Raw genomic sequence first — 20,194 nt, 5'->3', positions numbered from 1 at the left:
GACTATTGAGTACCACCATAGACTGAGTCAATGCTTGCTCTAAATCGACTTCTGTGGACCAATTGTCTTCTGTTAAATGTATACAAGTTGGAGTTGCCCCTAATAGCTGGCGTTACGTTGGTCTTATTTTGATTTCGATGCTGGACTGTTTCACGCTCGGCAATTGACAAATAGCCAGGTTCTCACATACTGTATATTTTACGATTTTCTTTATTTTGTTAAGGTAGAGTAACTGTTGACGATGACCTATGGGTTAGAGATTTGATTTTTCAAAATCTCTGGATGGAAGCGTCAAATGTTATCCCGAAATATCCCTTACCATACCAAACATCATGGGTTCCATAACAAATCAAAAGAAATTCTTTATATATTCGATGCACATAGTTGGCAAACTCTTTTGTTTATCAGTGACAATTTTGCAATTGATTTTCCATTATTTGTCTTAACACATTTAACGTGAACATACAGCAGATTTTTTTTCTGCCATTTCCAATACCAGTGAAGTTCAATCGGCCAATTTTGTTTGGATTAGTGCCACATTTAAATGTTAAGTGATAAAGATGTAAATTGATTTGAACTTAATTTTCACTGACCTTAAATTTCACTACTTTGTTTTAACTGATTTCACGAATCTGTCAAGAAAACAATTTGTTTTCTTGTTATTTCACATGATCATGTAGATTTTATTTAAAGAATTTAAGCGAAATTAAAATCCAGTGAATAATTAATGCATTTACAGTATTCAAGTTTGAATAATTTCTTTTAAAACAATCAATTATATATACCTTAGTGGTTTAAGTCACTTTTTTTAGTATTGCTTGCTTAAAGTAGAGTTCCGAATTTGTAACAATGTGTTACCAACAAAGTGTTCACCAATCTATACCTTAATTATGTATTCATGAACTACCAAGGATTTTAATCAACATACATGAGTTTCGTTGCCATTTGTACATTAATATAAGACTTATCTAGACAAGTGTTATTTTGAATTGCATGTGCTTGTACTATGTAAATGGTGGGACATAACAAATGCTTTTGACAATCGTTAAATTGTTAAAATTTTGCATTTGTGTCGGTAGAAGGAAAAAATGACAAAGATTTATTATTTCTTGGGTATTTGTAATGATACTCTTTTTTTATTTATACTATTTATTACGTATGTATCAGTATTCCACAATACCAGAATTTATTCAAAGTAAAACGTCACTTTTCTTCGCATGATTTTTCATCAGAGTTGTCCCCACAGTTATCATAACCATCGCATTTCCATGACAACGCTTTACATAATCCATTATCGCAACGAAACTGGTCTTCCCCGCAAACTGATTAAAAAAGAGTAAAATTTATTGACTTATTCATACGAATAATAACCGCGCGAGTTTGGTGATGTCAAGAACGCCGGACACAGTATCGTATTTATTACGATTCAAGTCTAAAATAAATTAGTGTTTATAAAATGCTAATGATTCGTCGTCATCAGTAGGAAACCCGATAGTCTGTCGTAGTATTAAATAAATTTAACAGTCAATCAGAGCCCACAAATTGTTAGGAAACCGAAAACCTTGATGTTTTCCCGTTTTATTTATTACTATCAATGCATTGTGTGTTTATTTAAAGACATATTTACATTTGTGCCAAAAAAGTATCGTCGGCTAATATTTTTGAATAAGTACAGAAATGTTTGTAAAGCTGGTCACCACGACATTAACAATTCTTTGCAACAAGAGTACAACAACATACTGGATCACTCGAGACATGAAACACAGATAATGCATATTCAGTACGTAAACAAAATGAATAATAAGTACCGGGCTTTGAATGTCATGTCTTGAAAGCGAAGCACGGAAGGTATTACAAATTAGATGGTTTTAGTGTATCCAAAACATTCCTGCCATTAAAGACTTTGAAAATATTATAATTATTGCAGTGCTCTGTTATGCGGACTGCTCTGTTGAACACAACGTTGTGTTGTTTTTCACGGACAATGACGATATAATTATTTGCTGTGCATTTCGGGTTATATGATAATATAATTGATTATATTATTCATACTTATTCACAATTGTTTTCGTCTGACCCGTCTCCACAGTCGTCGTTGCCGTCACAGAGATAGTATATTGGAACACAATATCTCGTCTCTGAACACCGCATGGTAAACGCACGACATTCTGCAAAATGAACGAGATGGCAACCATATTACAATCATCAAATTGACAGGTTATCTATTGTATTGTATTGAAATCAACGTGTAAGAACAATCCACTCACCACAATCCTTCTCGTCGCTTTTATCGGAGCAATCAAAGTTCATGTCACAGACAGGAGAGGGATGATCTGGTCGTCGCGTCAATTCATAACCATTGTCACAGACAAAAGTCGCTATAAATATAAAATGTTCAGATTATACTCAAACAGCGAATAAAGATGAAATCAAATGTACACAGCAATTATTTACAATGTAGTATGGAAGATGAGTCAAATAATACTTACTTTGTAGGTATACTTTTTTTTTAGATAGCAAACTTGATCTTCGTATTTTAGAGGGCATTGACAGTTTAACAAAAAAACGTTGGACAGTGCATTTACGAGTTCTTTAGATAACACGGTGATAATTCTCAATTTGATTATCGCAGGACAAAATAGTAGTAACACGTATATATGACAGTGATATGTTTGAAAAAAATAACTTACCGCAATCCTGTTCGTCAGAATTATCGCCACAAGAGTCATATCCGTCACACCGATCATAATACCACTTACAAAGACCATTATCACACCGAAATCTATCAGCACTCTCATCACATGCTAATTTTAACAAATGAGATATGTTTGGCCATGATAAAGTGTTTACAATTCGTTATGCCTATATTCTGTACATTAAAAAATTTAAAATGAAACTATCAGACATTATATGTATATGTATATAACATTTCTATGGGATTTATACGTTTGCAAATCTCACAAAACGCAATTTATTCAAGAACAAAAATAAAAACAAAAACAAACAAAAAAACATATGTTCATATTGGTAATCAAAAAGGCACACAATTTTAGTTTCTTAGCAGTGAGCTAGAGAGCTCTGTGATATACCTCATAAACATAGAATGACTGGAAACTTACGACAATCTTGCTCATCACTTTGGTCAACACAATCGGGATATCCATCACAAGAAAAATTTCCTTGGGCTAGAACCTGTCCATTATCGCACACATAGTACACTACAGCAAAAAATATAATATTTACGGCTTGGTATGTACTTTGAATTGTGCACTCACAATTGTGTTATAACTTTAATATGAAGTCGTCATGGCAATTTCTTATCCATGCGTAACGTCATTGTCGTAATATGTTACAACAATAATGAATTCCTATAGCAACATGTTGGATGAGGAAAATGATCAATGCCAATTCGGTGGTGGTCGTCGCACCGCGTAATGTTCTATAAGGGATTTATAGCGACATATACAACGCGTATAAAACACTAAAATTCGATAACGCGCTGTGCGGCGACCACCGCCCCTTTAACCTTAACATATTTATCTCAAGTCTGATTCGTTTTGATGTATTGGGCAACAATGAAAACATTCATTAAATGTGCCAAACTTTCTGTTCGATTAGGGTCTATAGTATGAGTAACGCGATCATAATAGGTTGTCTCCGCATTTTGTTTATGATTAGAAAAATAATATCATGCCACACCAAACACATTTTGCAACAGATTGGTGCTATGAAAACTTCCAAAAATGGAATAAATATACGATGAATATTTCATTTTTTTTACATTAACATTTTTAAAATATGAACTGAAGTCTGCCATAAAGAACATCAATATTAATATAGTTTCGTCTGTGTCGCTATTCATACATACTTACTATGTTGACGACTACAAATATTTTCATGTTATGATGTAACTCACCACAATTATTCTCATCACTGTTGTCACCACAGTCATCGTAGTTATTACATATGCCTTGCCCAGGTTTACATAAACCATTATCACACTTGAACGCGCCTACATCGCATTCTAGAAACATGAGGTATCACGGGTAATGGAAAAAAACAAACAATCACTAGCTGAGTTTAATAACGATTTCTTTCATACAACATCAAAATATAAACGCTACACACGACAACAACAACAGAAACAAAAATATAAATTGTAAATTAAATCAAACAAAACAATGATTTTATCAACATATCGTTGTCTGGTTCTCTGTATGGGACCATTGATGTGTGACTTATGCTTGATGTAAGAAAGCAGTACAAGATATGTTGTGATTGAATCGTACCTTAGAAATGACGTTAAACTGGCAGACGGAATAATGATATACATAAGTATTTTTTTACTGCAAATGTATAATGTGCGTGACAATATTGTATAATTGAATCTTACCACAATTTTTCTCATCCGATTTGTCTTCGCAATTAAACCAATAATCGCACTCAGAATCGAAAGGAACCAAACTTCCGTCGTCACACTGAAAATCAGCTGAATAGACAATTGGAGACGAGTTAATACTCATGAGTGAATTCCTGGCAGGTTACAATTTGAAGTGTAACGATAGCAAATGTATGCGGAAATAATATTTTGAATTCTCTTTGTGTGTAAAATGAGAACATGTGGTTACTTTGTGTTGAAATAGGAAAACAGGGTTATTTGTTATATGTGGTGAGACTACATGGTTGCATTTGCATTGTCTTTGAATCAAAGGCCACGCTTCTTAGAAACATAGAAAGTTGTGGTTTTCATAACGTAGTCTCTTTTGCCATCCCCATGAATGCTATATTAATTTTCTATGACAATGAGCAGATACCAAAAAATGATATTTCATTGAGGAACTGCAAAACAGTAATGTTGACATACAATCACAAAACTCTTTATCAACAATCAATGATGTCGAGAAATTAATATAGCTGCTACATAATTATAATTAGTAATAAGCAGTCATTAGATACGTCAAATAGCATTTAATGATTGTCCGTTTTCATCGATGATGTCATTGTTTTTTTGATTCAAGGCTACAGTCACATGTGTCTCAGTGATCTTTGTACATAGAAAAAAAAAACTTTGTAACATTCAAAGCACAATATTGTGTTAATATCAAACAAACTCACCACATAATTCTGTACTTTCATCAGATCCATCACTACAGTCTTCAGCGCCATTACATCGCAGCCAAAGGCCGACACAACTACCATCTCCACACGTAAAATCGTAGTACTCGCATACTATATATATCGATATGATTATGTATAATATTTAAATGGTATTGTTCCGTCAAAAGCAATATAAACAGGCATTTAATTTTAATGAATTGCGAGACTTATCGTCACTTGTATTGTTGACAGAACGTGTTACCGACGTAGTGCAATATACAAATATCGTCATATCTCAGCAAGCGTTATGTTCGGTGTTTCTTGTTTGCTGAATTACATAGCAGTGGTGTTGAGTGATAAACGGGTCACATGTTAATGTTGGTTTTGAGTGAAGTGTAGTGTGACACAAGTAGTATGTTTGACCATTAACATGGCCAATATCACATTTTTAATGCTCTGAAAGAGTTTAAGACTCGATATGGTTCAATTCTACTCACTAATTGTAATGACTAACGTTTCTATATTGAAATATTCAATTTGTGAATAAACATCATTGAAAAAAAGTACATTTACGACTACACTACCAATTTATGTTACCTCCCAAAATTTACTACTACCACCACATAACATTAACAAACACTAGCATCACCAAGTACCCCTTATTATCAACGAACACACATAGCAGGATGGGGGATATTAAAGACAATACTTCAACAGTTCCAGTAGAAGTTACTCAGAATTTTAAAAAATACTTTCGTCCATATGTAGAGTGAGAAATTGTTAAAAATATGTATCATTATGTGGTTCCCCGAAAGGTGTGTGACAAGGTAATGTCCATCGTGCTGGATGATTTCAACTTATCATTCAAACACAAATATAACATAGTAGTAAATTAATTGTCCTAAAACCCATTAGTGATCATACAACTACACATTTAACTTGTGTCACGATAATTGCATTTAGCTTGGTCACAAGTCATTCAGCTTAATTATTCCAGGAAAATTAACATACTGATATATTCCGAATACACGGGCTAGTGATAATTTCGTTTATACACGATTCAGTGTATCATAATGCTCCAAAATGTATATCAGATTACTTCAGATATGTAAATCAATTATGCAAATCATATAACACACGACAGCGCATCACGATTTTATGTATTATACTTAACGTCATTGTATTTCAGAGTAACTTATTCATATAATGCAAGACATCTTAACTCATCTTTAATTGCACATATTAAGGATGAACGATTTAAAAGTAACAACGATATTCAAGAGTGATTACTAGTCTTAACACAAACTTTTAAAAATATCATATGCTAAAATTTGAATTTTGTAGAGCTATGGAGTATTAACAGTGTGAAATGAAACATAACAAAAACAAAAATATGCTGTGATGGTTCTGCGTGTGAAGGTGTGTTTACATCTTACATCACAATCAATCTTACCACAGTTTTCTTCATCGCTGTTATCACCACAGTCATCATAGTGGTTACACACTGAATGACTTTCGTCAATACATCTTCCGTTTGTACATTGAAATTGATCATCTTTGCATTCTATAATAACACAAATAAATATCATAACATGCCCATAATTTGTAATCGATTACGTCATTGTTAAAGGTTATCGAATAATCATCTATTACTCCATTGCGTGTCATTGTCCAGGTTGTCCTTGCTGTATGATTTATGATGTGCAAAATATAAAATCATAATAAAATATAAACGATTTTACTTAACGTGTTTATCGACTAGATACGTCTGTTGAACACCTACTTAGTGGGTCATTGTGTGTATTTTACAAAAAGCCGAAATAACGCATGTTGATTCATTATCGTTAAATTATATTTTTTTCAAAGTCTCGTATTGAAGTCAAATAGATTCTATATTCTGCAGTTTCTCACATATGCTAAAACACTTCATTTTTGGTTAAATAAATATTTATGTTATCATTTGTCACTGTTACATATTATTATATCTTACACCTGTTTTTCATATTGGTAAGTGAAGTGCGCCAAATATTAAATGATACACACGGCTGTAAGGATTCATTAAAACAATTCATGAGAACAAAACAGTTGACAAGTACATTACAATACATATTTATTCTGGTTGTGGCTCCAATTTACATAATCTGTTTGGTGTTCGTCGTTACTGAAATACTCACCACAATTGAGTTCATCTGTGAAATCTTCACAAATAGGCCAACCATTACATCGTTCCCATGGACCAAAACATCTACTACTGTTTTTACACTTTTCCATGGGAGAACGACAATCAGCTGTTAACAAACATAATTTCATTATTATAAATTCCATTCAAACTTGTTTTTTCATTTTAAATAGATGTTTTATAGTAGAACAGCTTTTTTTATATTTCCTGGGAAAATTTTCATTATACTTGTACACCTACCCTAGAAACAGAATGTATTCATTGGTCTATAAGTGTGAGGAAATCGCCGACACATTTCGACCCTTTGTATTTAATTTGGTAGCATGAACAAGAACTGCAAAGATCACTATATGGTTCGAGTGTTTTGTTAGTAGTAAATACCGCTATCTTGATTGACCAGGCGAGTCCTAAAATAAGGTTGAGTGGGATGAAAGGTGACCGTAAAATGATCATAAATTTATTGTGTTAAATCGTAAAGCTATTGTCTCAAGGCACCATGAAAATGGCATTCTTTTCTTTGTTACAACTCCACAGATCACAATGATAAAGAAAACTTTATTTTGTTTGCCACTTTTTTAAACCCGTAGTTTTTAAATAATTTGAAAACAATAAAAAGTACTCCATCATTCGCTATATATATTTTTCAGCCTATGTCACCAGACTCAAATTTAAGATATGATAAGATATATTATCTCTGCCACAGGAACCTATGTTAAAAGCACTATAATACTTACAAAATGACCACTATCCACTAAAACACAATCATCATTTTCTCAATAATTAAGCTGGTGACCCCAACCTTTTTAAAGTCAATAAGTGAACTAAATGTACCTTAATGCACCTATGTTACAGTTGAGTAAAGAGATGATTATCTTAATTGTCTGGGACTACTTTTGATACTTTAGATTATTGTCACTTTGTGAGTACTTGTGATCATGACCTCGTATGTTTGGATAAAGAACACACGATTTTGGGGTCAAACGTTAGAATTCCATACTGTTTGGATTCGTTCATTGACATCTTTGCAGGCGCATTTGACATAGGAGACTCGGATATCCTGATGACGAACTGATTACAGCTAATTGCTTAGAGTATTTAGTTATAAAATTTGGGTATTCGGATTAGAAAATCACTTACGATACACCGGATTAAAGCTAATGATGAGAAGAAATAATAACAAAAGGCATACCGGTACTGTCATAATATTTAGAGAAACCGACTTTATAATTATAATTATTAGTATTATAATATTTTCAGGTGAGGATGTTGTGGAACTGAAACACTATGGATAAAGACATAATTAGCTATAAGATTATATATGATACGCATCGGTGATGTATTTCAAAAACCCATTGATCATACAGTAATGAATTGGAGACGAAAACAGGAATGCGTGGAATGGTTATTGCATCTACTGACAGTTTTAGCATGTTTTCCGAGCCGATGGTACACAATAATACGAAACTTGTTTGGCGTAACGGTGAACTATATTGAAATTGAAAAGTATTTCGTGCAGACAATAAGCATTTGAGGCATTGTAGGTGTGTGGAATAATACATTGCCATTGACAGAATACTTACATTATTTTGTTCATGCGATGAGAAAATCGAGAAGCACAGAACATCACCCCGCCTCAATAATACTTTGCGGGTCTAGTGACATTGAAACTCATTAGTGTTATAAAGGCATATTTTCAGCGTTAAAATTGTTATTCGTTGTCACTTCCTTATGTGTATTGTTTTGACGCGTCTATTCATTTCAGTACTTGAGTTTGAAAAATAAGAACAATTCAGCCTTTCGTTGAATACTTCACGTAAATAGTTATGGCATAAATCATCACTAACAATCAAAACTAATAGTAAATTGCAATCTCGACAAATCCCGTTGTTGTAATTTGGCCACGCCATAACTTCCGTCATCGTGATATTATTTCTGACGTGAGGTCAAAGAATAATCAATCTTTTATTTGTAAGGTTTTATGTTCGCGTTTCTTGTGTTATTATTATTCTCCATTATTATTCATCTGTCACTGAAACGCCGTGAGTTACAGCGTGCTGTAATTTTGAGGTATTTTACGGGGTATTTTCAGCCTACCATATTAGGAAATATGAATTCCAAATATGGAATGATTACGCGTGTAAGCGTACTCTAATAATAAAAACAAACATGACTGCCACCAGGGTTTGACCGAACTCCATAAAAAGATGTTCGCTAATTTTGTTTTAAACTTTTTAGATTTCGGCAATTCCATGATGTATCCTTGGTAGGAAAAGATGTATAATAATACGGTTATTACGAAGCTACCTCTAAGTATGCACCAGACAGTGCGCGTCGGTCCAAACTGCCGCTGTACTGTCTTCGTGCATACTTTGAGGTATTTTCGTAATAACCTTATATGACAACTCTGTGACATGAGGCTGTAACAAGGTTTTGTAAGCTACACTTAATAGAAATAGATAGAAAAATAACCACTTATGCAAAATTATACCACAATAAGGATTCATAATAATTCATGAATACATTCTCAGTTTTCTATACACTTTTTCACACTTGATTTGTGAATATTATTTTCAGCGTGCAGATTTTGATTTGGAATATTGTGAATTATATTCTATTAATCTGGTAAAATTGGAACTATTTATTGGCTGTATAAATGGAATATATGTTGCCCTTTGCTGCTGATAATGCATCACAATTATATTATATTATATTATATTATATTATATTATATTATATTATATTAGATTAGATTAGATTAGATTAGATTAGATTAGATTAGATTAGATTACATTAGATTACATTAGATTACATTAGATTAGATTATCATTGTATATTATTGTCGTTTATTGGTTTGTAATTTGGATGTAAATAATGCCTTATTATTATTTCATCTTTGCACAATTAATTGTTGGGAATACTTACGACAATTAACCTCGTCTTCTCCATTAGCACAGTCAGGAATTCCATTACAAACTTGGTCCATATGAATACAGTCTTCATCATTGCACCGATACATTAAGTCTCTTAAACATTCAGTAACATAAGCACCAGGAATGGAGGCTAAAAATAAAATGATGCATTAAAAAAACAAGAATAAACGTACGCTACTAGCTTCGATGGCATGAGTTTAAGTAACATAATTTACTACTTTTTTAATCACAGGAAACCTGCCTGAATACTATCGGCAATATTAACTTGACCTATATAGCTCGATAAGTATTTACAGCTGCTTATACAGAAACTTTCAAATAGAAATCTTATAAATTTGAGCAATAACAATTTATATAGATATACATAAAAGAAAATAACCAGAATATAGTGTAATTTAACGGACACTGAGGCGGCTTATTTTCGGAGCCAACATGATAGAAAACGATCATGTCTCAGTAATATGATACAATAATTCATAGTGCGAAAAACATACAATGCTACATCATAACATACCAACAACATTACCGAATATGAATTGAAGCTGATCTATATAGTTCTAACGAGAAATTATTGTTTTTTTCAGCAATCTGTTTAATTCATTTTTAATTCATTCTAAAGGTTCCTCACCCTTTTTCGAAACAGGCTACTCTGGATCGAACTAAGACATATGACTGGAATTGGTTAAGTTCATATCGGTGATTTACTCTGCTTTAAAAAAAACTGTTTTCTAAAAGTTTCTTGTTTGTTCGAAGTTGTGTTTTATTGCTTGTAAAATCAGTGTTTTTATTATATTTTTTTATCATAAGCCATACTAATTTCTTATTATATAATGTGTGGCTGTATGTATTGTATTTTTCTTTACGATGGCAATCTAGGTAACGTTGTTCAACAATCTAATGTTGAATTTATGAGTGTCTTGACAATCTGATGTGGGACGAAGGAACCAATTTAATACTAACGGTCATGGCGACGTCCTTATATTTCACTATTTTGAGCTTAACAAAAAATAACAGTAAGTTTAATTTGTATTTATCAGATGAAAACTTGATGTATGAAACATAAGCAATCATGACTTTTGATGAATCTTGGATACAGATACAATTATTTCCAGTGACTAGATGTTTTATTTCAGTGAATCATCTGGCTTGGTATGTGACTGAAAACTGAAATTCTTTCTCCTACATAAGTTTGTTGTTTTATTTCAACATATGTCAAAATGTGTCTCAAATAATATACATTCATCTGCCACCGGCAGGTTATTATTACTTTTCATACCTTAAATTACATGAATTGAATTGTTGATATTATTTTCTTAATTATTAATTTTATTTAGATATTCATTAAGAAAATCGTACTCTGTTGTTCCAACGAAAAGATCAAACAAAGAATGTGTAATTACTTGCACATACGTGATTTCAGAAAAGCCGTTTACAGAATTTGCGGTTTATAAACATATAAACATTACATATAAACATTTACGAATTTGTAAACTGTCGTTTGCCCAATTCGAACGTTCACCGCTCCTCACAGAATACTCGCTTCTGAAACATGCGACCCGGTTTACGCATGTACGCGGGCGTATCAAACAGAACATGATTGGTTGTGTGGCACATCGTGAACCACAGGGTGCATTATTATCCAATCATATTGTCTCATTTGAATTCGAATGAAACGATCGGTAAATATTTGTTATAACATAGGTATTGCTTTTCTGAAGTAACAGCGTAAAAAATAATGTATTGATAATCTTATTCAAACATTTGACTTACAACAATTTTCTTCATCTGAATTATCACCACAGCCATCGTTACCATTGCATATTTCTTTCTCTGGTACTAAGATACCATTCTTGCATTCTTTTAAATCTGCATATTGAAAGTATGAAATATGGTAGTTTTCCATGTGAACAGTAACTTACACAAGTATTACACTGAGAAAATGATTAACGTAGTGAATGTTCGCCACAAATCAAATACCCACATGTAGTTATATTTATATTCTACTATTATTTAATTTTTGTGCATATATTAATATAAGCACATTGTATGTAACAATAACTCGATTCTTCATTTAATGTGCATAATACAATAGTGGTTCAAATAATACATACAGTTGAACTGTTGGACATAAGTTCATTGCATTTCTGGTGCGTTCTGTATTCATTTGCATATTGAATATAGCCACCACTGAACAAATCTGATGACTTGGAGGGAAATCAATATATTCACTGTTCACTAAGTTCATTAATTCAATCAGTGGATTTTTTTTTACACATTTTAGACATTTCGGCAACCGGCACTACCAAGTTGAAGTTTGTTAGAAACGAAGAAGTATGTCGACGCGAAGTTAACACCAAATACACTTTTTGACGAATGTATAGTGTTTTTAGTATATCTAGATGTGATGGCACAATATTTAATTACAAGCATCGATCAATCAGATTGGGAATTGAATATCAGGGTTTAAATATCACAAATATACATGATAATAATAATGGTTATTCTTTTCTTCAATACCCATATCGTGTAAATCATAAGCATCTCAACACTTGAATTACATATTCCCCATTAGGTTTAGTTTAAGAAATATATAAAGCATATCAATATCAATTCTATAGGTCTGGTAATACAAAACAAAACAAACAAGACAAGACAAACAAAATGACGTGTGACATAATTCTTAATTTGATATAATTAATATATCAAGTTTGAGCATAACCTGGTCATATTTGACTGAGATCATAGTCCCGTGCCCCAGAGAAGCTTGATTTTGATATATTTATAACATTAAACTAATCGTCATTTGTTCACATTGACGAGGATCGTCATACCAATTTACCTGCATACTATGGCATGACAAAAATAAAATTTAAACAAAAGTGTTGTGGCTCCTGATTTCCTTCTTATTTTACTTGTTATCTCTATAAAATACCCATTCCATTTTACAAAATATAATAACTGTAGTACATGTTTCCATTATCACTAGTTACGTCACAGCGAATATATCTACGTCAGCGGCGTGTCATTAACTGATTAATATGCATCAAACATTGATGAATGTTAAATGTATAATCCACGTTGCAACAAAAGTGTCTAAAAACGACTGATTTCCGCTTTTGACATTCTTGACTTTGATGATTTTTAGCACGGAAATCTTGAATCAACTCTTGACAAAACGAACCTGCGTATGCATTAAAATAAGTGTAATTGCCGTGTAAAGTTTGAATGCGACCCATCAAAGTGTGTCTAGCTATAGGAACGCAGAACACATGTGCAGATACCCACCAAAAGAATATTTTAAATATTCTTATACACTAACCATACCCTGGGTAATTGTTGGAATAACTACACACGTTACACCAGTAATCATACAGAGTTAACTATCGTGATATAATATACAATAACTATTTACCACAATCGTCTTCATCAGACCAATCACCACAGTCGTTATATCCATCACATCGGCTCCATTCATCATAACAACTACCATCGGCACACTTATACCCTGGTTCATTACACTCAGCTTGGGGTTCTGCCGACAACATTAATATTGTGTGTCATTGAGAAAGTTTAATTTTCAGCGTGCATAAAGACATTATCTTGCTGGGAAGTCCTTATGATAAATAATCCAAGTGGACTTGCATCAAACACTTTCAACTTTAGGTTATGTTGACAACATTAATATTGTGTGTCATTGAATTAATTCTCAACACGTAGAATATGCATCCGGTCGACAAGACGGTCCCGACAACAAATACATTATCTTGCTGCGAATTGCTTGTAAAAATGTAATAAATAATCCAAGTGGACTCGTATCGGACATGTTTGAGTTTTCCTGATAATGTAGATCACGTTTGGAACATTATATGTAAATGTGCCAATCAAGTTTTATGATGCATGTGCAATACTCATCGAACACGTTCTATCTAAGACACACGTATTTGATTAGAATGTAACGACAATTGGACATATGTATTTCCTACCCTAGGTAATGTGGTCTTTCCCAGATACCATGTGATTTGAGTGTTTTTCTATGAGTACAGAATCAACTGAAACTACACAATATGTCAGATTCTGATATTAATCATTAAGAATTATTGAATATGAATAGCTTACCACATCGAGATTCGTCGCTACCATCTGCACAATCTTCAAGGCCATTGCACACAAGGAACGGTGGAACAACATCTCCATTTGAGCACTCAACTAAATAAATAAATAAATAAATAAATAAATAAATAAATAAATAAATAAATAAATAAATAAATGAATAAATAAATAAATAAATAAATAAATAAATAAATAAATAAATAAATAAATAAATAAATAAATAAATAAATAAATAAATAAATAAATAAATTAATAAATGTGTCCGTACTAATGAAATAAATGTGCACTTACAAACGAAGTCTTCACAATTAAGCTCATCAGAGCCATCAGGACATTGTGGATAACCATCACAAACAAAATATATAGATATCATCCTTCCAAACTCGCACTCAAATCGTGGCACAGCTGAAATGAAGGGATTTACCAGCATACTCAAAAACATGATTTAAGGCATAATTGAATACACTAAAAAAACAGTCAGGTAACCCATCACATACTCACTACATTTAGTTGGTGATTCATCGCTATCAACAATACAGTTATAGTTAACAGTTTGATTATTTATTTCATCTACTTGGTGATTCATCACTGCCCTCAAAACAGTCGCGTAACCCATCACATACTTACTGCATCCGGTTGGTGATTCATCACTGCCATCAGGGCAGTCCGGTAACTCATCACATACTTACTGCATCTACTTAGTGATTCATCACTGCCATCAAGACAGTCAAGTAAGCCATCACATACTTACTGCGAATAAGTACTGATAAATAATTTTAAACTCATAGTTGCTGTCGACATAGGAAGCAAAGTAAGCAAATAACACCGAATAAACGGCAAGGTAAATATAGTAAATACGTACTGCGTGCGTGACTCGAACCGGCGCTCGCGTACGGCACCCAATCGCCTAGCTTCACGTCACTACACGTCTTCCCCTTGGCCACCGGGCATCCCCCCAAAAAGGATGCTTAATAACCGAGCTTATTACGTGCAGAGAACATGAAACCCGTCCACGCGATCCGCGCCACACACCGTAGCCAGAATTCGGCAAAGGCCTTCAGATCTGGCTGTAGTAGGATGGTGAAAGTAATGGTACAGCATTATAACAGTGAATAAGTACTGAGAAATAATTTTAAACTGATAGTTGCTGTCGACATAGGAAGTAAAGTAAGCAAATAACATCGAATAAACGGCAAGGTAAAGACTACGTCTAATTATAGTAAATACGTACTGCGTGCGTGACTCGAACCGGCGCTCGCGTACCGCACCCAATCGCCTTGCTTCACGCCACTACACGTCTTCCCCTCGGCCACCGGGCAGTCAAGTAAGCCATCACATACTTACTGCATCTACTTGGTGATTCATCACTGCCATCAAAACAGTCAGGTAACCCATCACATACTTACTGCATCCAGTTGGTGATTCACCACTGCCATCATGACAGTCAGGTAACCTGTCACATACTTACTGCACCTAGTTGGTGATTCGTCACTGCCACCAAGTCATTCAAGTAACTCATCACATACTTACTGCATCTACTTGGTGATTCATCACTGCCATCAAGACAGTCAGGTAACCCATCACATACTTGGTGTACTGGTACACATACCACTCCATCATGACAAACAAAGTCTCCCGGGTAACAAACTAACATAGAAATAGTATGTGTAGTTCGTGAGAAGTGGTCAATATAATCAAATGAACGTATTAGTTGTTTTATATTCATTCGAATTGTAATTATTGACAAGGGATGACCACTATTATACATTATAATTGTGTGTTGAAAGCTAAGGTTGATATCGGAAATATCGTTGCAAATACATGACTATCAATGATATAGTCTTCTCCAATGACATCTCAATAAATATGCAATTCACCTCCACGCATATACTAAGTACAGATACTAAGTAACTATAATAATCTCAAGGACAACAGTAACACTTATTTATTAGTCTGATAATTTAATATGTAATATATGATACTTTATGATTATTTTTATTGTAAAAATAAAATGTCAATGTGACGCACACCGAGTACAAATTTGTTTCCTACCTATTGCCACTGTTTGTTTTTTTTGACATGCGGAATGATATGATGGTAATGATGATAAACCACCGAATAAAATACGTTATTTGTGCATTTGGGGATAATTGTTGCATACTAATAACTTCTCATAGTTGAAACTTACTTATATTAATAGAAGAAATAATAAATAATGTGTCTATACATGTGCCATAGATACAGTGATAGTATGTACAATTAATTACATTAAAGAAACAGCTTGTATTTTTTTTAAAAAGTTTGCGAACTCAAATTTAAAACATATTTCGAAAATCCCCGTTACTGCCATTTTAAATGTGTGTTTTTTTCTCCAATTTTTAGCTCCGCTGTCGATAAAGTTGACGACGCAGAGCTCTTCATTTAACTAATTGTCCGTCGGCGTCCGGTTTAGTATGTAGTCTGTAGTATGTCGTCAACTTTTAACATTTTTTTTCTTCTTCATTAAAACCGCTAAACCAAATGCTTTCATATAATTTTGATGAATATTTTTGTTATTTTTGGTAAAAAGCAATATTTTCAACTCCTTGAAAGTCCAATTATTCTGATAGTATACATAATGTTCATTTTTAGATGATAATCAAATTTTGCATTGCGAATGGCGAAGCTATCTCAGCTGACAGGCTATTCTACGGCCCACCTCATCTCACTACGAATGGTGGATTGAAAACGGGAACATTCAAACGTTTCCATAATGCGCGGCTCTTACGTTGAACTTCGAGTGCGGGTTAAGAATGACATAGCCGAAAGTGATACAAAGAGGTATCCTGATAAAAATGCGAAATTATGATCTGTGGCTGTATAGGCGATATAATATGGGAAAGATGAACTTAACAACTACAGTTTGCTAAATTCAAATTCAGTATAGATATTTTAAAAATCCTCCTACTGCAATGTTTTTTTTAAATTCGTTGTTGTAATTTGTTTCAATTCAGTAATAATATCACACAGTGCAGTCTATTGCGTCATGCGATTCTTCATCCCACCTCACCTCACTTAAAGCGTAGTGTTGCAAGCTGGAACATTAGAACGTTTACATGAAGAGCGCGACTCTTACGTTCAGCGTTCTAGTTTTAATGATGAAACGCGCGTCTAACATGGGAGAGAACGTGTTTACCTTGAAAAAAATGGTGAATTCATGATTTGTGTATGTATATACGATATAACACAATGCAACACAAAACTAACTAACGATTCATACTGTCCTAAATACTGTACCTTGTTTTGGTTCTAGACACGTCATACCACAATCAGTATCACAACATTTCTGGTTGAAAGGACATTCTGCGTCATGTTGACATTTAATGTCACACGACAGACCAGTGTTTGTGAATGGACAACGGCCTGGCTTTAAACCTGAAACAGTGGATACAATAACTTAGGTTTTCTAGTTTCACTAAAATGCGCTCAATAAAATATCAACATCTCAGTCTCATTAAAAAAACATGGCTTTTACTGGCAAATTTGTAAACATTTTTTAATTATGCCCACAAATCTAAATAATGAATAAATAAATGATAGCGAACATCAATCGTTAACGATAACTTGTGTAAATCTGTACAAGTCGTGATTCACACTCAAACGAAAGTTTGTGATTCACTACCGTGGTGCTTATCTGCCCCACCGTAACCTTTATGCGAAGTACATATCACAACCAAATAGAGGAACAGTAATCAAATCACCAAATTCATTGATAAGTCGGATGTTTACATACATTTGTCAATGAGTAATACTTGAATTTTGAATGGTGAGTTAACTGTCGATACATTTTACACACTAGTACCTACAATTATCCGAAAACAATTCATACAATCATTTGTATACAGTTTTTCCTAAGTCTTAACACAGTGCTGTATAGTACTATTTACCTTTACAAACTGGTGGTGGATGGTTAGGAGCCGTAGCTGTATAAGCAATAACATTTCCATACATATTGACACATACGCATATGCCTGTCATCGAACACTGTGTCGGTGAAAAACTGCCATCTTTCTCACACTGAATTTCTATGTCGCGAAACTGATCGTTTTGACTTGCCGCCAAAGCAAACTCATGACAGTATTTAGGATCCTTCTCCACGTTAATGGCGTTATCTAGAATCATAAATCATCAAAATTATCATAATTGTTTTACACAATTTTCTGCTTATATATATGTAGTGAGTTATAATAATACTAAATGACGGCGAAATGTATTTGTGTCCGCGCGATCTTTTGCGTTCTATGGGTCAATTTTTGTTCTGTCATGCACAACATAATTCATGCGTCCGATGTAAACAAAATAAACTTATTAAATGCGAAATAAATATTACGCCCAATAAGAAAGACTTCAATGATGTTCGTTACTATATCAAACTCATTCGTATTAATTATAATAATGTATGACATGTTCCATATACTGTTAAAAAAATAATGTCGTAGTGTGTGGGTATTGGGTGTAAACTCGGCGTGCCAGTTGTTCCATGCTATCTTTTGACAAGTATATCAAATTGAAAGATAGTATTCGTACACTCGAGAGAAAAATACCGTGCTTTCTAAAATGCTGAAAAATTAGATATTCATTAATGTTCGAAAACTACTAACACCGGCAATTGCCTCAACTAATATTTTAATTGCGTATAACATGCCCAGGTCGTGTAATGCATTTGCTTATTGCAATGAGTCGCAGCAATAAACTATATGTCTACAAGTACATACCTTGATTTTTAGCTGCACATATTTGATACAGTATACAAAACACCAGCACAACACTTCCTATTCTCTTCATTTTGCATTATAGACAAATATTCATTGTCCCAATGCTCAACAAGATTTTATATTAATAGTAATAGCAAGAAATTATTTTAGTAATTACTCGGTTATTGCCTGTCGGAAATAGCGTCCCATGTTTCTCAATAACAATATTAATTTCCTGAAAAGACAATTAACAGTACCTAATTATAAACTGACCTGTGTGTATTCAAGCTACCATGGTGTGTTTTATGATTAATAGGCATAATTTCAATTGTTACTGTAATTGTCCACGTTAGTACAAATTTTAGCAGTATATACATCAGAGATAAATCAATAGTAAAACGAGTTATACTGTTAAGGATGCTGTATACGTTTTTTTGCTTTGAAACCCAAAATTCTAATATTTTGTATTTCTCAATATTGGACTCCAAGGAGAAAACAGTCAGTAGGAAAAAAAAGTGAATTGGATGTTTTATAGGGTGTAAAAATTCATTTTTGCTAATTAAAAACAAAAGCACATGTAATTGTTTTTAAAGCTATGTTTTAATTAATCACCCTTAGACATAATAGACAGATAATTTGCATAATAGTCACCACCCATAGCAAATATAAACAGTCTCGTGCATTCAGTACAAGCTCGGGCTAGTGATATTAGTAAGTATTAGTAGTGTGAGCATGAAGCCAAAGAAAGACTTGTTTTAGCTTAATGAACTGAGGTACAAGTTACACTTCAATAATACACACATTCACAGTGACGCATTCCATATACGATAGTCCACAAATTTAATTTCTTTGAAATTCTCGCTCTTCAAGCAGCCGACTATGAAACAGTCCCGCAGTCGACTATGACAGGGATGAAAGAATGCGAATCCAATAAAATTTAGAGATGAAGGTACTAACGTTAGTACCTTCCATGATTTATTTGATCAGACTATGGAGGTAGAAAATTTGAGCACATGGCAGACTTATTTTTCGTGACCAAATTACAGATAATTACTGGTAATTGACTTCTATTTTATTCTGTCTGTAATATAATATGATTGGAGAAAGTTGGAAGGCTATTTCCGATTGCCCATTAACAAATAAGT

General features: G+C 33.3%; 1 protein-coding gene across 1 annotated transcript; it reads right to left on the bottom strand.

Moving 5' to 3' along the window:
• Positions 1–1,098: 1,098 nt before the first annotated feature.
• Positions 1,099–19,143, bottom strand: LOC100372694 (uncharacterized). The gene is made up of 20 exons (XM_085490883.1): positions 19,071–19,143; positions 18,243–18,467; positions 17,593–17,730; positions 15,866–15,963; positions 15,347–15,383; positions 14,608–14,721; positions 14,323–14,412; positions 13,619–13,738; positions 11,977–12,072; positions 10,199–10,336; positions 7,272–7,385; positions 6,551–6,661; positions 5,116–5,229; positions 4,394–4,489; positions 3,917–4,024; positions 3,120–3,218; positions 2,691–2,804; positions 2,268–2,378; positions 2,055–2,168; positions 1,099–1,322 (listed from the first exon to the last, which is right to left on the bottom strand). Exons 1-20 carry the CDS (start codon positions 19,138–19,140, stop codon positions 1,204–1,206), a joined length of 2,226 nt encoding a protein of 741 aa, XP_085347009.1. The 5' UTR covers positions 19,141–19,143; the 3' UTR covers positions 1,099–1,203.
• Positions 19,144–20,194: the final 1,051 nt, after the last annotated feature.

Source organism: Saccoglossus kowalevskii, chromosome 16, assembly GCF_978046115.1.
Source record: "Saccoglossus kowalevskii chromosome 16, keSacKowa6.1, whole genome shotgun sequence".
In the NCBI taxonomy this organism is placed as follows: Eukaryota; Metazoa; Hemichordata; class Enteropneusta; family Harrimaniidae; genus Saccoglossus; species Saccoglossus kowalevskii.
The sequence above is the reverse complement of the archived record's forward strand: the minus strand, read 5'-3'. Positions and strand labels throughout refer to the sequence as shown.